Source organism: Falco biarmicus, chromosome 9 (assembly GCF_023638135.1).
Source record: "Falco biarmicus isolate bFalBia1 chromosome 9, bFalBia1.pri, whole genome shotgun sequence".
In the NCBI taxonomy this organism is placed as follows: Eukaryota; Metazoa; Chordata; class Aves; order Falconiformes; family Falconidae; genus Falco; species Falco biarmicus.
The window spans coordinates 55,258,281-55,273,668 of record NC_079296.1 but is presented as its reverse complement, the minus strand read 5'-3'; the positions used below and the strand labels follow the sequence as shown (position 1 = coordinate 55,273,668).

At 42.5% G+C, this 15,388-nt stretch overlaps 1 protein-coding gene across 1 annotated transcript in view; it reads left to right on the top strand.

Annotated features, from left to right (window-relative positions):
* Positions 1-15,388, top strand: part of TCERG1L (transcription elongation regulator 1 like) — a 104,512-nt gene that overhangs the window by 9,644 nt on the left and 79,480 nt on the right. Inside the window, exon 5 of the mRNA XM_056352818.1 lies at positions 8,131-8,319. Within this exon, the coding sequence (XP_056208793.1) occupies positions 8,131-8,319 (189 nt within the window). The remainder of the gene's footprint in view (positions 1-8,130; positions 8,320-15,388) is intronic.

Below are 15,388 nucleotides of genomic sequence, written 5' to 3'. Positions count from 1 at the left end.
GCATGCAGGCAGGAATAGGAGTTAAATTCCAGGCAGCTGTTGGGCACCGGAGGGAGAGCACCGACACCTTGGTGCAGCTGCTCCACGCAGGAGTGGGCTCGCCCTGGCAGGCTGGGGCACTTAGGAATTGCTGTGCAGTGGGGTTTGGATAGTGTAAGAAGTGTCAGGAGAGGCTTAACCAAGAAGCAACCATCTTCAAAGCTCGAGCCCATCATTTCAAGGATGTGCTTTGCTGAGGGTGAAAGTAGTATTTTTTTCCTGACCTGGAGTGGTGTCCTGAGCCTGGCTAGTGCTGGCCAAGCGAGTCTCCCCCAGTGCCTGGCATTAGCGATATCCTGCATTAGACGCTCAGACAGCATGGTGTTATGTAGGGGCAGGCTCAGTTTAAGTAACGCTTTCAATTTCCTCCTCCTTTTGTAAGCATCTCCGTGAGTTTTTCTGCTGGAGCCAAGTCTCTGGTCATTTATCACTGGTGGAGGCTTGCCAGCTTCCCACCGCAGCACTGCCTAGCCTGGCAAACTGACTGGCCCTCTGGCTTTCGGGTGGGAGGCACCACCAAGCCCACTGAAACAGATGCTGAAAAAAAAAAGAAAAAAAGGTTTCATTGTTTCTGAAAAGGAAACTTATTTTTATTGGTAGTTTGTGTGGGTTTTTTCAGAGATACATTTATTCTATGGAAAGCACCCAACTGAAATGGCATCTCAGCCTGCCAAAGAGGATCGGCCCTATTGACTTGGTGGCGCCAGAAAATAGCTTTTAAATGGCAAAGGGCTGCGTGGAGCAAGCAAGGAGAGTAGCTACTGCTTGATCCCAAGGGCTTGTAGTAAACAGCCTTCTAATCCTGTTGATGAATAAAACAATAATAAAAGTAACTTATCTTCCTAGCTGCTATCCATTTCTGGGTAATTATCTAATAACAGAAAAAAATCAAATCCTAATATTCACCGAATGTCTATAGATATGAAGTTTGCCCCTGACCTTGCCCTTTTTTTAATACCTCTTTCCACTTGGCACCTTGCATCTGATCATCTACCGCTGTGACGGGAGATTTATTCAGAAAGTTGAGAATTCAGCCTTTAAGGTTGAATTAAGCCCCTGCTTGGCTGCTCAGAGGGAGCTGGCAGCAGCCCCCTTGAGATAGGAAAATCCAAATCCAACCAGCATCTCCTTGGATGTACTGCAGCCAGTAAATTTACATGTATCTATATGTAGTATAAATAACTATATTATTAAAATACTCGTGTCTTCAAGTGTAACATTTTTAAAATCTGTAGCCTTTTAACCCTAGCTATCATTTTTTTATGTATGTGATGATTTTTATCAGCTCTAGAAATGATCCAGTGTGTAGGCTTTTCAAAAATGCTAGATCTGTAACTGACAGCTGAAATAAGTTTCAGAAAATGATTTTTCTCTTGGTGTCCTGCCATACCTGGGCCTGGGGTCGCTGTCCCTGGGGGGTTCCCATGCTGGTTGTGGGCACAGCTCTGCCCAGGCCCCTGCCACTCCAAAGGGGAGGAACAGTTCCTGCAGAAAAGGCTTGTTTTCTTCTGTAAGTTGTCAGGGTTTGCCACATTGTGGGGTTTTTTTTTTTTGTTTTTTTTTTTTTGATGTTATTGTTTTGGTTTGGTTTTGGTTGGGTTTTTTGTTTGTTTGTTTGGGGGGTTTTTTTGTTTATTTTTTGTGGGTTTTTTTTAACCTTATGTTTTAATAGATTAGCTGGCCAAGACTGCTTCTCTGAAAAAAAAATAAATTAAATGGGAATTATTGTCTATTATCCCTTATTCCCTTTCCCTTCACCTGCAGAGTCTTTAAGCTAAAGTCTTTTAGATGACAGGTCTTTATTAGGCTGTTATCAGGATTAAAACTGACAGCTGCCTTCTGATGGAGAGGGAAAAAATGAAAGGAGGTAGTTGAAATAGGCTAAAATGACTGTTGCTGCGTAGAATCATGGAACTGTTTGTGTTGGAAAAGGCCTTTGGGATCACCACCGCTGTTGGTCAAGAGAAGGTGGTGAGAGCAGAACCTCCCTCTGTGGAGGCTGGTGGCCACGGAGCCTCCCTGCAGCAGTGGGGCTGGGAGGGCAAGGGAGGTTTAGGCAGAAACCACTGGTCTCTGTCCAGCTCTTGGTATGGTTGTGGTTATGGTATTCCTGCTTGTAATGTTCCTCTTCGAGGAGGAGCAGGCTATCCAGAGGAGCGGTGGAGCCACCATGCCTAGGGGTATATAAAAGACATGCAGATGTGGCACTCGGGGACGTGGCTTGGTGGTGGGCCTGGCAGTGCTGGGTTAACAGTTGGACTCTGATCTTAAAGGTCTTTTCCAACCTAAACAATTCTATGATTCTAAGCAACAACGGTCATTTTAGCCTACTTCAACTACCTTTTTTTCCCCCCTCTCCATCAGAAGGCAGCTGTCAGTTTTAATCCTGATAACAGCCTAATAAAGACCTGTCATCTAAAAGACTTTAGTTTACAGACTCTACAGGTGAAGGGAAAGGGAATAAGGGATAATAAACAATAATTCCCATTTCAATTTTTTTTCTTTTGGAGCTTTTTCAGATATCATGGAGTTTTTTTCGTAAGTCTTTGGAAACGGCGTTAAGTACTTCCTGACAGCTGTTGCCTTAGAGCTAAGCTGGCTGTGGTGGCTGGGTTGTGATCTCTGTCTCCCCAGGCTGGGGGTGCATACGGGGGTGCAGGTGTGATGGGGCTGCCACAGCAGCTCTTCATTATTGCTCCCTCCTCTCGACCCATCTGGCGGCGATAGCTAATGAGTGAATTTGCTCTGTGAGACGTGTACCCCTTGTCAAGACTTTGGGCTGGTGGGCGGTGCTGCAACCCTGCACCACGCACAGGTCCCACACCAGCCGGGGCATCGGCTGGCTCTGGCTGCATTATCCCGCCAGCCCTCTGTTCCAGGCTGCAGCTGATTTGGGCGGTGTCAGCTGACATTCAGTGAACGTTTCTGAAATGGCTTTGTAATCACAAATGATGGACTTTTAAATTTTTTTTTCATTTTTATTATTTTTTTGGATAGCAGCTGGGACTGTGCAGTGCTTGGGTGCAGCAAGCTCCGTAACTGTTCCAGTCTGGGAAGACCCAAGCCAGGGAGATTCTTTGTTGTACCCATAGTGAGATTAAGACACAAATGAGGTCAAATGCCACTAACCAAGAAAATTTATTGTGGGCTTGTATAAACAAAACATTCATGTGTTGTGGTAAGAAAACAGTAATAAGAAAGAGAGGGAAAGACAGTTGCGATAGAGTTGCAAGAGGTGGTCACCACCATGGATCCAGTGACGTCCCGTTGGTCCGTAGCCTCTGTTTACGTTGTTGTTGGGGGTCTCTGGATTGGCACTTCATGTTTGATGGCACAGTCTTTTATAGGGCGTTCAGGGGGGTGTTTCCCAGACAATGGCATGTACCCCATTCCTCCGTGGCGCACATGCAATTACAGTGGAGGTAGGGGTGATTGCCCATGTCTAGGCACACCCCTCAGAGCGCTGTGATCTTTCCTTGCCCTGGCCAAGAACTGGTGTCAGGCAGATGTTGGCTCTTTATCTGTTCACCAATGTTAAGTCCTGCAGGAGCTCAGCTGATGAGCTTTCAGGCAGTGTGAGATAGGGTCTCTCAAAGTGACCAAGGGGCTGGGCAGCAGCCTGGCTGGCTGAAGAGCAGTGCCTGAGGCCAGGGAGGGCAGCGGGGAAAACCCAGAAGGGCCAGGGATACAGACAGTCAGGGTGTTAGCGATCCCTTGTTTATGGCTAAAAATAAGGAGCTTGCATACCGCTTTAAAAAGAAGCAAGAATGGTATACATCGTTCTGTGGGTGAGGTTTAGGACCTCAGCATTACAGACTTTTATTAACTCTGAGGTCAAAACATTTAACTTCTATTTACTTTAGTTAGTGTTTAATTTTATGTGACTCCCCCAGCACATACATTTAAATTGAAACCCTTCAAAATATTTTTTACTTTAAATATAAATGGAAAAAATTTCTGATCACTTAGAAAGCTGCTCCAAGTTACTTGGTGTGATTTTTTTGCTAGTAGCGTTGGTTTCTGGTGTCCCTTTCCCATGCTAAACTACCCTACGTTAGCATGGGCAACGACACTGAAACGGGAGGTTTGGTGGCTGGAAAGCTTTGATAGGAATCAAGTGCTGCGCAGTTCCACGTGCTTGGTGCGCGTTCACCTGGATAGAGACAGATCAGCACATTGCAGTGAAAATCCAGTTGTGTTATAACTGTGTCTTTTGGCTACTCCAGGCAAAAAAGAAGAGGCAGCCAGGTCGGTGTCTGTGTTGGGGTCCTTTGGTCCTCACCCGAAGGAGCACCCCCTAATGCAGAAGAGCTCTTACAGGGCCTTTGGGCACTTGCAGTAGCTTGTGGGCTGAAAGGCTAAGCAAAACCCAGTGATTCATTAAAAAAAGTTACAAGGAATATTATACTTCTGTGTATTAATACTTTTTTCTCTGAGAAAGATTAAAGGTTCAAAAGGTCTTTAACCTGCTTGAAATTTTTTCCTCTCTCTCTTTTTTTTTTTTTTTTTTTAATTTTTTTTTAACATGGGTCTTTTGGGAATGATATTTATAACCTTTTGGTAAAAATGTTTTCCTGTAGGCAAAACGGAATACAAAGAGTGAAAGACTATAATAATCAAGTGCAATTTAAAATTCATTACACTGTCTGTACAGTAAGTTTTCACAATACAGATAATTTTTTTTATCTGAAAGGGAAGGTCTGGAATTACTTTTTTTGGGTGAGAGTGGATCTTCCTATCTCATAAGTGTTAGTAGCCTTTACTTTCGTCTTGTTAAAGTAATTTCTGTTCGTTTGGGTGTTTTTTCTTCAAGGAGGAAAATCTTGTGGTTTCAATTTTTAATGTGTTACAGAATGTCAGTCACCAAAAGACAGGTTGTGGTGTGCTGTGTCTGGTGGCAGAGGCCATATGTGAGTGTAGAGAGAGCACTGGCGCAGGCTGGGGGGGCAGAGGACTTTGGTGGATTTTAGAAAGGACACTGAGCACGCTCTGTGTGGGACGTGACACGTCTGGTGGGTCTCAGCAGGGTCCAGTTCCCAAAATTTTTGTACATGATGCTGTGCTAGACGAGAAGAGAAGGCACAACAGAAACAGCTCCTCTTCTGCACCTGTTAGACCCTTTTCCACACGGATGTTACCAGGTAGATATTTGGCCATCGCACATCATCCTTTGTGATGGCTTTGCTGCCTTGTCCCAGTGCTTTCACCGCTTTCCCCACCATCAGTGAATTCTCTCGGAATAGTCTCTTCATTGCTTCTTCAGCTGCTCTCTGCTCTTTTAATTGCTTCACATCAAACCATGCTGCCCATCTCGGATGTTTCCCGCTAATCTGTTTGCTTGAGAAGAGCAGAGCTGGAAGGCTGAGGAAGGACACTGAGATGGGGTTTGTTATTTCGGCAGCCAACTATTACCTTTCTCCTCAGGGTGTAGCATGACTTGGCAAAAGCAGATTTGGGGAAACCACCACTGCTAGGAAAAAAATTCAGGATTTTTTTCCCCTGAAGGCTATATTGATGATAGTATTTTACTACTACTTTTAACTCTTGAAATTCATGTAAATGTGGGGTGATTAATGACAATTCTAAGAAACCCTTTAAGAAATTTTTGGAAGTACTTACAGCAAAATCTGATTTGTTTCTGAGAAGAACGCCTCTCCAGCTACACTGAGCGTGGGTGAAAGTCCCCAGCTCTCAAGTCACATCCCAGGCCAGCTTCCAGCTGGGAAATCATATGCTGTGTTAGAGGCTGATAAACTGCTGAGATGATTGTTCAGTTGACTCAAATCAAGAGAATGGGCTTGATGACCCCCAGACACCCTGTCCGTGCTCTCCTCTCAAGTATTAACAGTTATAGGGGTAGTCCTTTCTTCATGGAATTATTTAGTAGGAGAGAGGGAGAAAGAACTTCATCAAAGGTGGGGAAATCACCAAAACTTCTCTTTCGACTGACTGATGAAACTTTAATAAGGGAATTGATGAAACTTTAATAAGGAAGCCCTGCTTCAGGAGCATTACTCATCTGTGCTGGTGGAAGACTTCAGCTATCCAAGCAACTAAGGCTTACATTATTTTGCTGCTTTCCTGGGGTCTTTGGGGAAATTGCATCTTCTCCAAAATAAAAGAATCAAATGAGAAGTAAACAACCTTTCTGCTCATGTACCCTGTAGGAAGCCAGTAGAAAAGTCATTTTTCTAGACAACATTAGTTTTCATAAGTTGCAGAAGATGTGTGGTTTTTTTCCCAACTGCAGACAGCTCAAATCAGGAATGAGTGCAGGCTCTTGGGGACCTGGTGTTTAACCTAACCTAATGGTCTTTCTAGCCCTCGGGTGCATAAACAATAAATTTGTATTAGACAGTTGGATTAGTTGGACACTGATTATTTATTTTTGAATTTTTTTTACTTTCCACCGTGACTCTGGCAGAATGATCTGATTTTCATCTATCCATGGATAAATGATCAACACTTTAATATTTGTGATTTTTTTTTCCCTGTGTGCCTGTTAATTAGTTTATATGCAGGTGTTTTAAGTGAATTCTTCTTGGCATTGATGAATACAGTAGAAATAATAGAAGGGATTTTTTTGTGATGCTTACTGAAAATATTTGACTTATGTTTTGCTAATGCAGAGCTTATTTTGTTGGCAAATAATTGTTTATAAAGAGTCAGGAGCAAAACTGCTGAAAGTTGGTATAGTGTATGCCAAAAGTTGGTATAATGTATAGCCTCAGGAGACCCAATTAGCTGCAACCAATGCAGGGTCCTTTCCAAAAACCAGTGACCCGCTCTTTCCCCAACACTAACCGAGACCAAAACAGCACTTGGCATCTGGAGTCAAAACTTCTCAGGTGTCTGAAGCCAGAGCAGGATAGATAAACCTGAATGAGACGTCTGGGCAATGAAGCTGTGTGGTGGACTAGGATCTTGACTGAGCTTGCTCAGCTGTGGTTGTCTTGTCACCCACCCCATGCCCTCATGGTCATGCTTCCCAAGCGCCGGTCATGGGCTGATTCCCTGTTTTCTTCAGAGATGCACGTATAAAAAGAAATCCTACAAACTCACAGAATGCCTGAAGTGAGGAGTCTGATCAAATAGTGATTTTTTGTATTTTTTTTCTGCAGAGCTACAGTTGGCTTTTAGTGCCTGAAGGATTTCCACATGCACTGAAAACATTTGCTGAACAACATAATAAGCTAATGATTGCTTAATTTTTGAATACATAGCTCAGTGTAGAGGGAGTAACAGCTGGTGTTTGTCAAATTAGGTTTTCTCCTTAAGATTTTTACTACTCATTTTCTTGTTTATTTAACATATTTAGCCAAGATTGAGCTCTGAAGGTCTTCCCCACAAGCTTCTTAGACTTAAAAGGTAAATATTACATAGTATGAAGTGTGTTTGAGCCTTGATTTGGGGAACCTCTGTGTTCCCATGTGAAACCATTGGAAGTTTCCTGCGTGGTGTTTTTTCAAGATGAAGGATACTAGTATGTAAAACTTGTAAAACTCGGGTGTTTGTGTGCATAATACAGGAGAACAGCTGGGCAGGTAACAGTAACATTGGACAGTTAATATAGCAAGTGACAAAAACATTCAGATTTTAAATCAGCCAACTTATATTCAGGAAAATTCAGAATAAGGGCGGTCATGCATCATAACGAAGCTGTGGGAGCTGAAGAAAATGCCAACCAATGTCTTCAAATATTTGACTTTTTTATTGAGTTTTTTTTCATTTAAATTTAATAACTCTGCACAGTTTATATATGACTCACAACTGTCTTGTCCCTCTAGGTTATAATGCTATGTTCACATATATGAGGTTTTAATATCTGAAAATGCACCAACCACAAGCTAGGGCTTTAAGAATAATGATGAGGCAAGGGGCTTTGAGAGTCCTAAGAAAATATATTGTATAATATATTCAAAATCTAGCATCTCGCTAAGGGAGGCATGCAAACAGTGGAGGCCAGGTGGGAAACGTTGCAGGCTTTTGTTCCATCTTGCATTGAAATTCAGAATGCTGAAAGCACCATCTTACGTAAATCTGCTGGTTTCCAATTAAAAATAAAACCTGTTGCATCTCACCTTTCCACAGGTGGTTGCCAGAATAGCCTTAAGCCGGTTGGTGGCAATCAGACCCTGGCACTGGCCGCCGCAGCCACCACCGCGATGGTGGCGGTGGAGCCAGAAGCCCCCCAGGGACCTTCGGTGCCAAGCGTCCAGCCCTGCCACGTGCTGACCTTCTCCCCTATCAAAATTCCGGTTTTGGCTTCACCGTTTCCAGGTAAGGTCTGGTAGCACTAATGAGCAGCTTTTTATGTTTGCTTTGCAACAGAGAGAGGCTTCTGAGCGTGCGTTTTGGCGCTGTTTGGTAAACAGTCAGGGGATACAGGCAGCATTACTGTAAACTGGGAATAAAGTTAATTTTCCTGGTGCAGTGTAGGGGTGTTCTCTGAAGTTGTGTGTTAAAACTGAATTCAAAAGCCCATTTGCTATGTTTATGTCGCTGTGGCATTTACAGGCAGTAGATGAACTGAGCTGCATCCTCTGTCACCTTGGTGATCGCTGTAAATGAACGTGGTCTCAGTTGCACGGGGTTTTTGCAGCAGAACCTCAGGTTGTGATGTTGGCAGTGAAAGGTGTCTGTATGACATGTAGTAACACTTGATTAAGACTTAAGTAGATAGTGTGGCTGTTTATAATTAGAAAATATGCTGGGAAAATGTAGCCACAGTTGTATTTTTTTCTGATCGGTTTAGATGTGGTTGCTTACTGGAAAAAAACGCTATTTTTGTGGCATTACTTTGTGTAACCAGTTTCTGAATACAGCAGCTGGGGAAGTACTATGGCATCCCTGACTCGCTGTGGAAGTCTGATTTAAAGTCTTTAGGGTAATTGTTGAAACTGAATACTTCAGGCTATATGGAAATGCTATGTACCAATTAAGTTAGAAATTTAAATCAGGGTGCATTTTCCATCCTTTTGCTACTTGAAGTGTAACACAGCAAGATACAGTGAGATTGGATTTCGCAGAAGGTATGCAGTTATGATTTTTGGGTTTCAGATGAAATGTTTTTATGAGAAATGTATCTCGGTAATTATTGTTCCTGTTGAGCAGTCATTAGAATCACCCAGATAAATGCTTGCCAAGGGCGTACGGCAGTGTTTTCATGTTTAGGGAGTCTGATGAGCAAACTGACCCACAGGAATAAAGGCACAAGTCTTTTGGACTTTGTCAAGAAAGGATGTTTCTGAAATAAGGGCAGACAGCAGAGTTAATTGCTGCAATAGGGCAGGGAGTCGGTGGTGCTTCCCACAGGATTCCCCAAAAACCATTTTGCCTGTTTGTAAGTGAGCATCTTAGAGGAGAGTCCGAAGGCAAAAAAAGCCCATTCTTTATCTGTGCTGGGAAGCAGAATTACATGCCAGATGTGTTCTTCCCTGAATAGAGATGCTGGGACAATCTGGGAAGGAGCTTTGCAGGACTTTTGATTTACATCTGCGGAGGTGAGCTCTTTGTGAGGGGTGTTAGACAAGATAGAATATTATAATGCTGGGAAGCTCTACCACTTTGATAACTGGCTCAGCTCTGTGATGATAAACATGTCAAACCATGATAATTGTTGCTTTCCTTTTGAATAACTGTATGATAGGCTATCAAATATCATGCTTTGAGTGCCTGAGCAATCATCCTATTACCAATCATTCACAGTAAACTACACACTTCTGCGTGATTTCTCCTACAGAATATATAGTAGCTTTTTGAGAAAGAAAGCTTGAAAATGCCTGGTCCACGTACAATAAACCTGAGATTCAGCTAACCATTTTTCTCTATTAATCACCATCTCTTGAGGAAAAAGGCTTACATAAAACATTTTTATGAAATTCGTATTTATTGTGCCAGTGGAGAAGAGGATTCATAGGTGCTGGCTTTAGATTATCTTTGTCAACACCAGCTTGATGAGCAACTCACCCAGCTGGCGCTGGGCGGGCTGGGTGGGTGGGATGGAGTGTTGGGATGCCCTTGGGGCAGGGACCGCTCTGCAGCTGGGCTGGCATCCTCTGGCTGGGTCCAGGGCACTATAGCCATAGCTACCTGATAAAACAGGTGTGAGGGTTTCTGTAAGTGCTAACGAGGGAGCCAGGCTTTTGATAGGCATGAGAGAAAACGGAAGAAAAGCACATGCAGGAGCTTTAAACCCAGCGTGTACTCCAGTGCACGTACACCTACATCCTCTGCCGAAACACTGGGCATGTGGGGTGCTGAAGCTGGGTTTAACTTACAGGAAAAACCGGTCAGTTGGCCAAAGGCAGTGCTCTGCTGTCAAAAGTAAGCGTCTCTATTGCCATAGAGGTTAATGGCTGGGAAAATACCAAGAAAGTGTAATCTGATGTGTAGGTAATCCCAAGTGAGGAGCATGCTTTGTAACCATCTCAGCCTCTCAGTTAAAAACACCCATGTGCTGGCATTTATTAAAGATGACTTATTGTTCTCAAAGAGAACTACATCTCGGAGAGAACATAATCTGCGGACCCTGGAGGCAGCTGTGTTTTTCTCGATCCATGTGTGATTTATAAAGTAACATGGTAATTAATGAGCTTCCCATGTTCTCCTTGTCTAAAACTGATGCAAGGCAATGTTCACATTAACAGGAATGAATTTAGGAAACAAAAGATTAAATTATTTCTAACTTGAATCTACATGTATATTGGTGCCTGTAAGGCACACTGTTAATTGATTATACTGGAGATCAGTATTATAATGCTAGCTGGTGTGGTACTGTGCTTCTAATCACAGCAATTGGTTCAATCAGTAATCTTATAACTGAATATTTATTCTTAAGGAGGTCTTTAAATAAGATTAGTTTTGCAACCGTATTGTTTGGCTGTGTTACTTTCTGCCAGCCTAATTAGTAAACTTGGTGAGTTAGTAAAAAAAAAAGTAAGTTAGCGCAACAAGGCGGGCTGGTGGGGGCACTGGCTGAGCGAGGACCCAGGCTCCGGTGGTTTTCCAGCCTCGCAGAGCAAACATCTGGGAGCTTCCTTGAAGCAAATCACCAAGGTCCAGGAATTAAGGAGAACTGAGAGTACGCAGAACGCGGTAATAATTTTTCCAAGTTCATTTTAATAACATTTATTTTACATTTTGTAAAAGAAAAATGAGAATTAGAGCTGTAATAGAGTACAGGATATTCAGGGAATTTAAAACCTTTTGTGGCCTTTTTCTGTGCGGTATGCTCTGAAGGATCCCTGCTGGGTCTTTGGCCCTGGGGATAAGCAGACAAGGGTGGATGTGCTGGTCAGGAGAGGCTGGCACAGGTTTGCTGTGCCCTTGGCTCTGTGATGGGAGAAACCTCTGTAGTCATCTTTCCTGTTGGGTATTAGTTTGGCACCATGGTGATCCTAGACATTTTTAACAATGAGATAAATGTATGGAAAAGGAGAAATGTAAAATTGCCTATATTTAAGGTTGAGGAATCTATTTGTCTCTACATGAAGTGGTCTGTGATCTTCTGGGTGGCTACAGTTGCATGTTCCAACGTAATGCAAAATGAAAATACAAGCAAGGGACTGACCACCAGTGAACAGTCGCGGGGGGGGGGGGGGGGGGGGGAAGAGGTAGACACCCACAACTTTTTCTCACCCTCAGAAGTTCATGCTCAAGTATTTATACATCCACCTGGTTTCAGGTCTAGGACTCAGTGCCTCTGTACTGATGTTAAATGCCATCTCAGAGCATGGCATCGTGCCCAGACCAGGCATTATCAAAATCAACCATCCTGGGGGGCAATGGGCTGGAATTGGTTCTGTTTTCTAGCCATAAAACATGTCCTTGGGCCCAAGAGCCCACTGTAGCCACAGTCCTTCCTAGTACAGGACATGAATTTTCTGTTCTTAATGCTTCCAGACTTGACATTTAAATTGTTAATATCCATTAAAATAAAAACCCAATTGAATTTCAGTACAATATAGTCATTTGAATAAATTGATATTACAAAACCTTGCTTTGGGTGCTATGGGGGTTGAAATTGAATACCCATGTCGTTCTCAGTTTGGGTTTGGGTTAGTTTACTGCTCATACAATTCACAACAGTTGTTGCTGATCTATAAAAAGGCTTTCTGCTCTCACCCTGATTTGGAGCCATGTAAATGCATTGTGCAGTTCGTGTGAGAGTTAAGTTGCTGCTGAAGTAGCTTTCTGGAAGTGAGGAGTCAGGGCGATACTGTAAGCAGAAAAGGAGGGAGCAGCGTTGTGTCCCTCCTTTGCCAGCCTCGCCTGCACTTTAAAACATCCTGACTTTGATGAATGTGCCTGGAGACCATGTGTATACTTCCTTTTTAAATTATTTTTATTTGGTAATAATTTCAGATAGAGCAAATCTGTTTTTCATAGCCACCTGAAAGGCACCTTATTCTTCCCTACCCTTCAAAAAACCACGTCAGTGGTCTTAATCCTCGTGGGCTGGAGTGTGAGAAGACCACCAAGCACTGGGTGTCTTGACTCCAGCTCAGTAAAATCTGCGAGGGCTTTGCTGGTGACTTGAATGACCATAGGGATCACATCTACAAATAGTGAGTAGGTATTTGGTAAAACTCAAAAATCTTGAAATCCTTGTATGTGGTATTGCAGATGGATAAAGCTAAATGCAGGCCACAGGTGATGTGGAAAACTAATGGTGCCTGGAAACAGTGAGGCTCCAGGACATAACAGAAAAAGTTGGAGAAAAAAAAAAAAGTAAAATAGAAAGTAAAATCAGAAGTCTGTTTGAACTATGGCAGCCAGTGGTACTGGCTCCTCTAGCTGTGCCCCGTGGAGATGTAATGGGCACAGAAGACCAAGACCTTCCAACAGCTGGAAGAAAGCGTTATCCTTCTGCTCTCTGCTGTTCTAGTCTGGTTTGGTTTGGTTAGGGATTTGTCATCTGGTTTAAAAAAAAAAAAAAAAAAAAAAAAAAGAAATGGTATGGAAATACCTGGGTAAAATCAGAGAATTTTGTTCCAGAGAGCAACTTGATTGATTTGTGTAGGAGTGTGATACTTGACATTTTTGTGGATGAAAACTGATGCTCCTTAGACTTGATTTCCAGATTTTGTCCTCTTCAGCCATTCTCAGCTCAAAACTGCTGATCTCAAACCATTCAGGACAAGTCCCGTGGCAATCAGCTTTGTAATATAGTTGTGAGGTATTTGTACAATTGCTAGATACGTTATTCTATTTTCTGTTCACCAGAATGTAGGATTCTGTCTTAATTCATTACAGCATTTTCCAAGCAACTCTGAGCATACTGCATTGATGCATTATTATTTTTATTTTTTAGCAAAAGTCTTTTTTCCCTGATATGTTTTTTTTAAAAAGTTAAACATTTCAATTTTTGTTCATTGACAGGATGGTTGATGTGCTTGTTTTCTGTTATTGAGGTTTCAATTGGGTTTAATGTGGTGTCTGGTATGATTCCCTTATGGTGAGCTCTGCTTCTAACACAGTAAAACATGGAGCAGTGGCAGCAACCCCTTGGAGAACTTGGCTAGAGCAGTTTTCCTAGTTTTAAGCTGGTAAGAAGGTCTATGGAGTGCCTTCCACACAGTGCACAGAGCAATGACAGATGATGCGCTGATTTTAGCCACCTTCTAATACTGAAAAATCAGTATTATGGCTAGACTCACTTAACCACTAGAAAGTGGTTAAAGCTGTAATTATTAGAGACTCCTACAATGATAAAATTAATTCTTTGGCACCACTTCCACTTTTTTTTGAACACTGTTGAGCCTCTGGCAGTCAGTTTTGAGGGAGGTTTGTGTTGTGGTCAGCCGGGTTTGACTCTTGGAGAAAAGGATGTTCAAGATGGTCATGAGTAACCTAAAATGCATTACCCTGTGATTATCATCTGGCAGCTTCTGGAGGATAAGATGTAGTTATTTTACCTTACATTTTAGCTATGATGACTTAAGACAAGCCTCAACCAAGCTGGAGATAAAACATCAATCCTGTTGGCTAAACAAATGTGAAAATGTTGGCAGCTGAGTCATTCCTAAGCTGTTCACTGAAACATCTTTGTGTATCTAATGTAGTCACATGAACGTGCTCTAACGGGCTTCAATCCTTAGGGACTGGTGGAAAAAAAAATACCAAATTTTCAAGACTAGGAAATATCCATATCCCTGGGGAGGAAAAAAAATAAATATCATCCTTAAGCAGAGGAAAACCAGCTGGGTGAATCTGACATGGTGACTTGATACACGGCACTGTGCCCTTCAGGATGCAACTTTTGCTTTCTGGAAGTTTTGCATCCCAAAAGGTGTTGGACCTTTTCTGGTTATTTTGTTAAACAATCGTTTTGCTCATCCTTTTTCTAGAGAACCTCATGATTTAAGTTAAATCATTTGCAAGCAAGCAAAAAGTGTGTTATAAGCAATGCTGCTTTGAAAGAAACTCATGTTTCTTTGAATACCTCCAGTCTCCATCAGTTGGGACTAAGAGAGGGTGTGAAAGCTCATAAGCAACAGCAGTAGGAGACTCAAAGCCGAGTGGAGCCTGGAGGTCATTGGTGATGCAGGGATGGACCTGAAGCATGGTCACACATGGAGCATCACCTTCATCCCTTCCCCAGCCCCGAGAAGTGTCACTTGCTGTTCAGTTCTCCCTCAAAATGGGTTTTGTTCCAGTGGTCCATGCTGGGGCCAGCCTTGTCTTGGGGATCGTGAGTTTTATTCTAGTGAATATTCCCACTCAAGTACCTGGGGACGGAGCCGTTCAGAAACACTGTGCAGTGAGAAGGGTCTTAGCACAACATCTCTGTGCTGTCTGCTGAGCATGTCAACTGTTTTCCATCAATGATTTAGAATGGAGAAGGTTCCAGCAATGCTGTTGGAGCTCCATTTTGGGTTATTCGTTCAGGTTTTTTCCTCTCTTCTTTTTTCATCTACTGGTGGTTCTTATACATGTACCAGGCAAAATGTTCCCTTAAATATTTAATGTCATCCTTGCCGTTAACTTAGTTTTTTGTGCCAGCTTTAACATAAAGACTAAATAGGAGCTTGTGGAGATGCAGCTACTCACTGTGCTGCATCTTCATGCTTATGTGCTCTGCTGGTAAAGAGAAAATTTAATTTTCCAGCACTATTAAGGCAAGTCTTTGAAGAGGACTATCTTAAAAAAACCACCTAAATGCAATAAACTTTGGGAATGTAAGCAGTTACATGGAGTAATTCAAGTATGGGATATCTAGTAATCTCTAATACCACTTTTATGGCTACTGTAATAAGAATCGGGGTATTTTTCTTACTTTCACATACAATTTCGTAATTATTTGAGTGAGAAAGGTAAGATATGAATCTGTGGTTATGGACTCCGT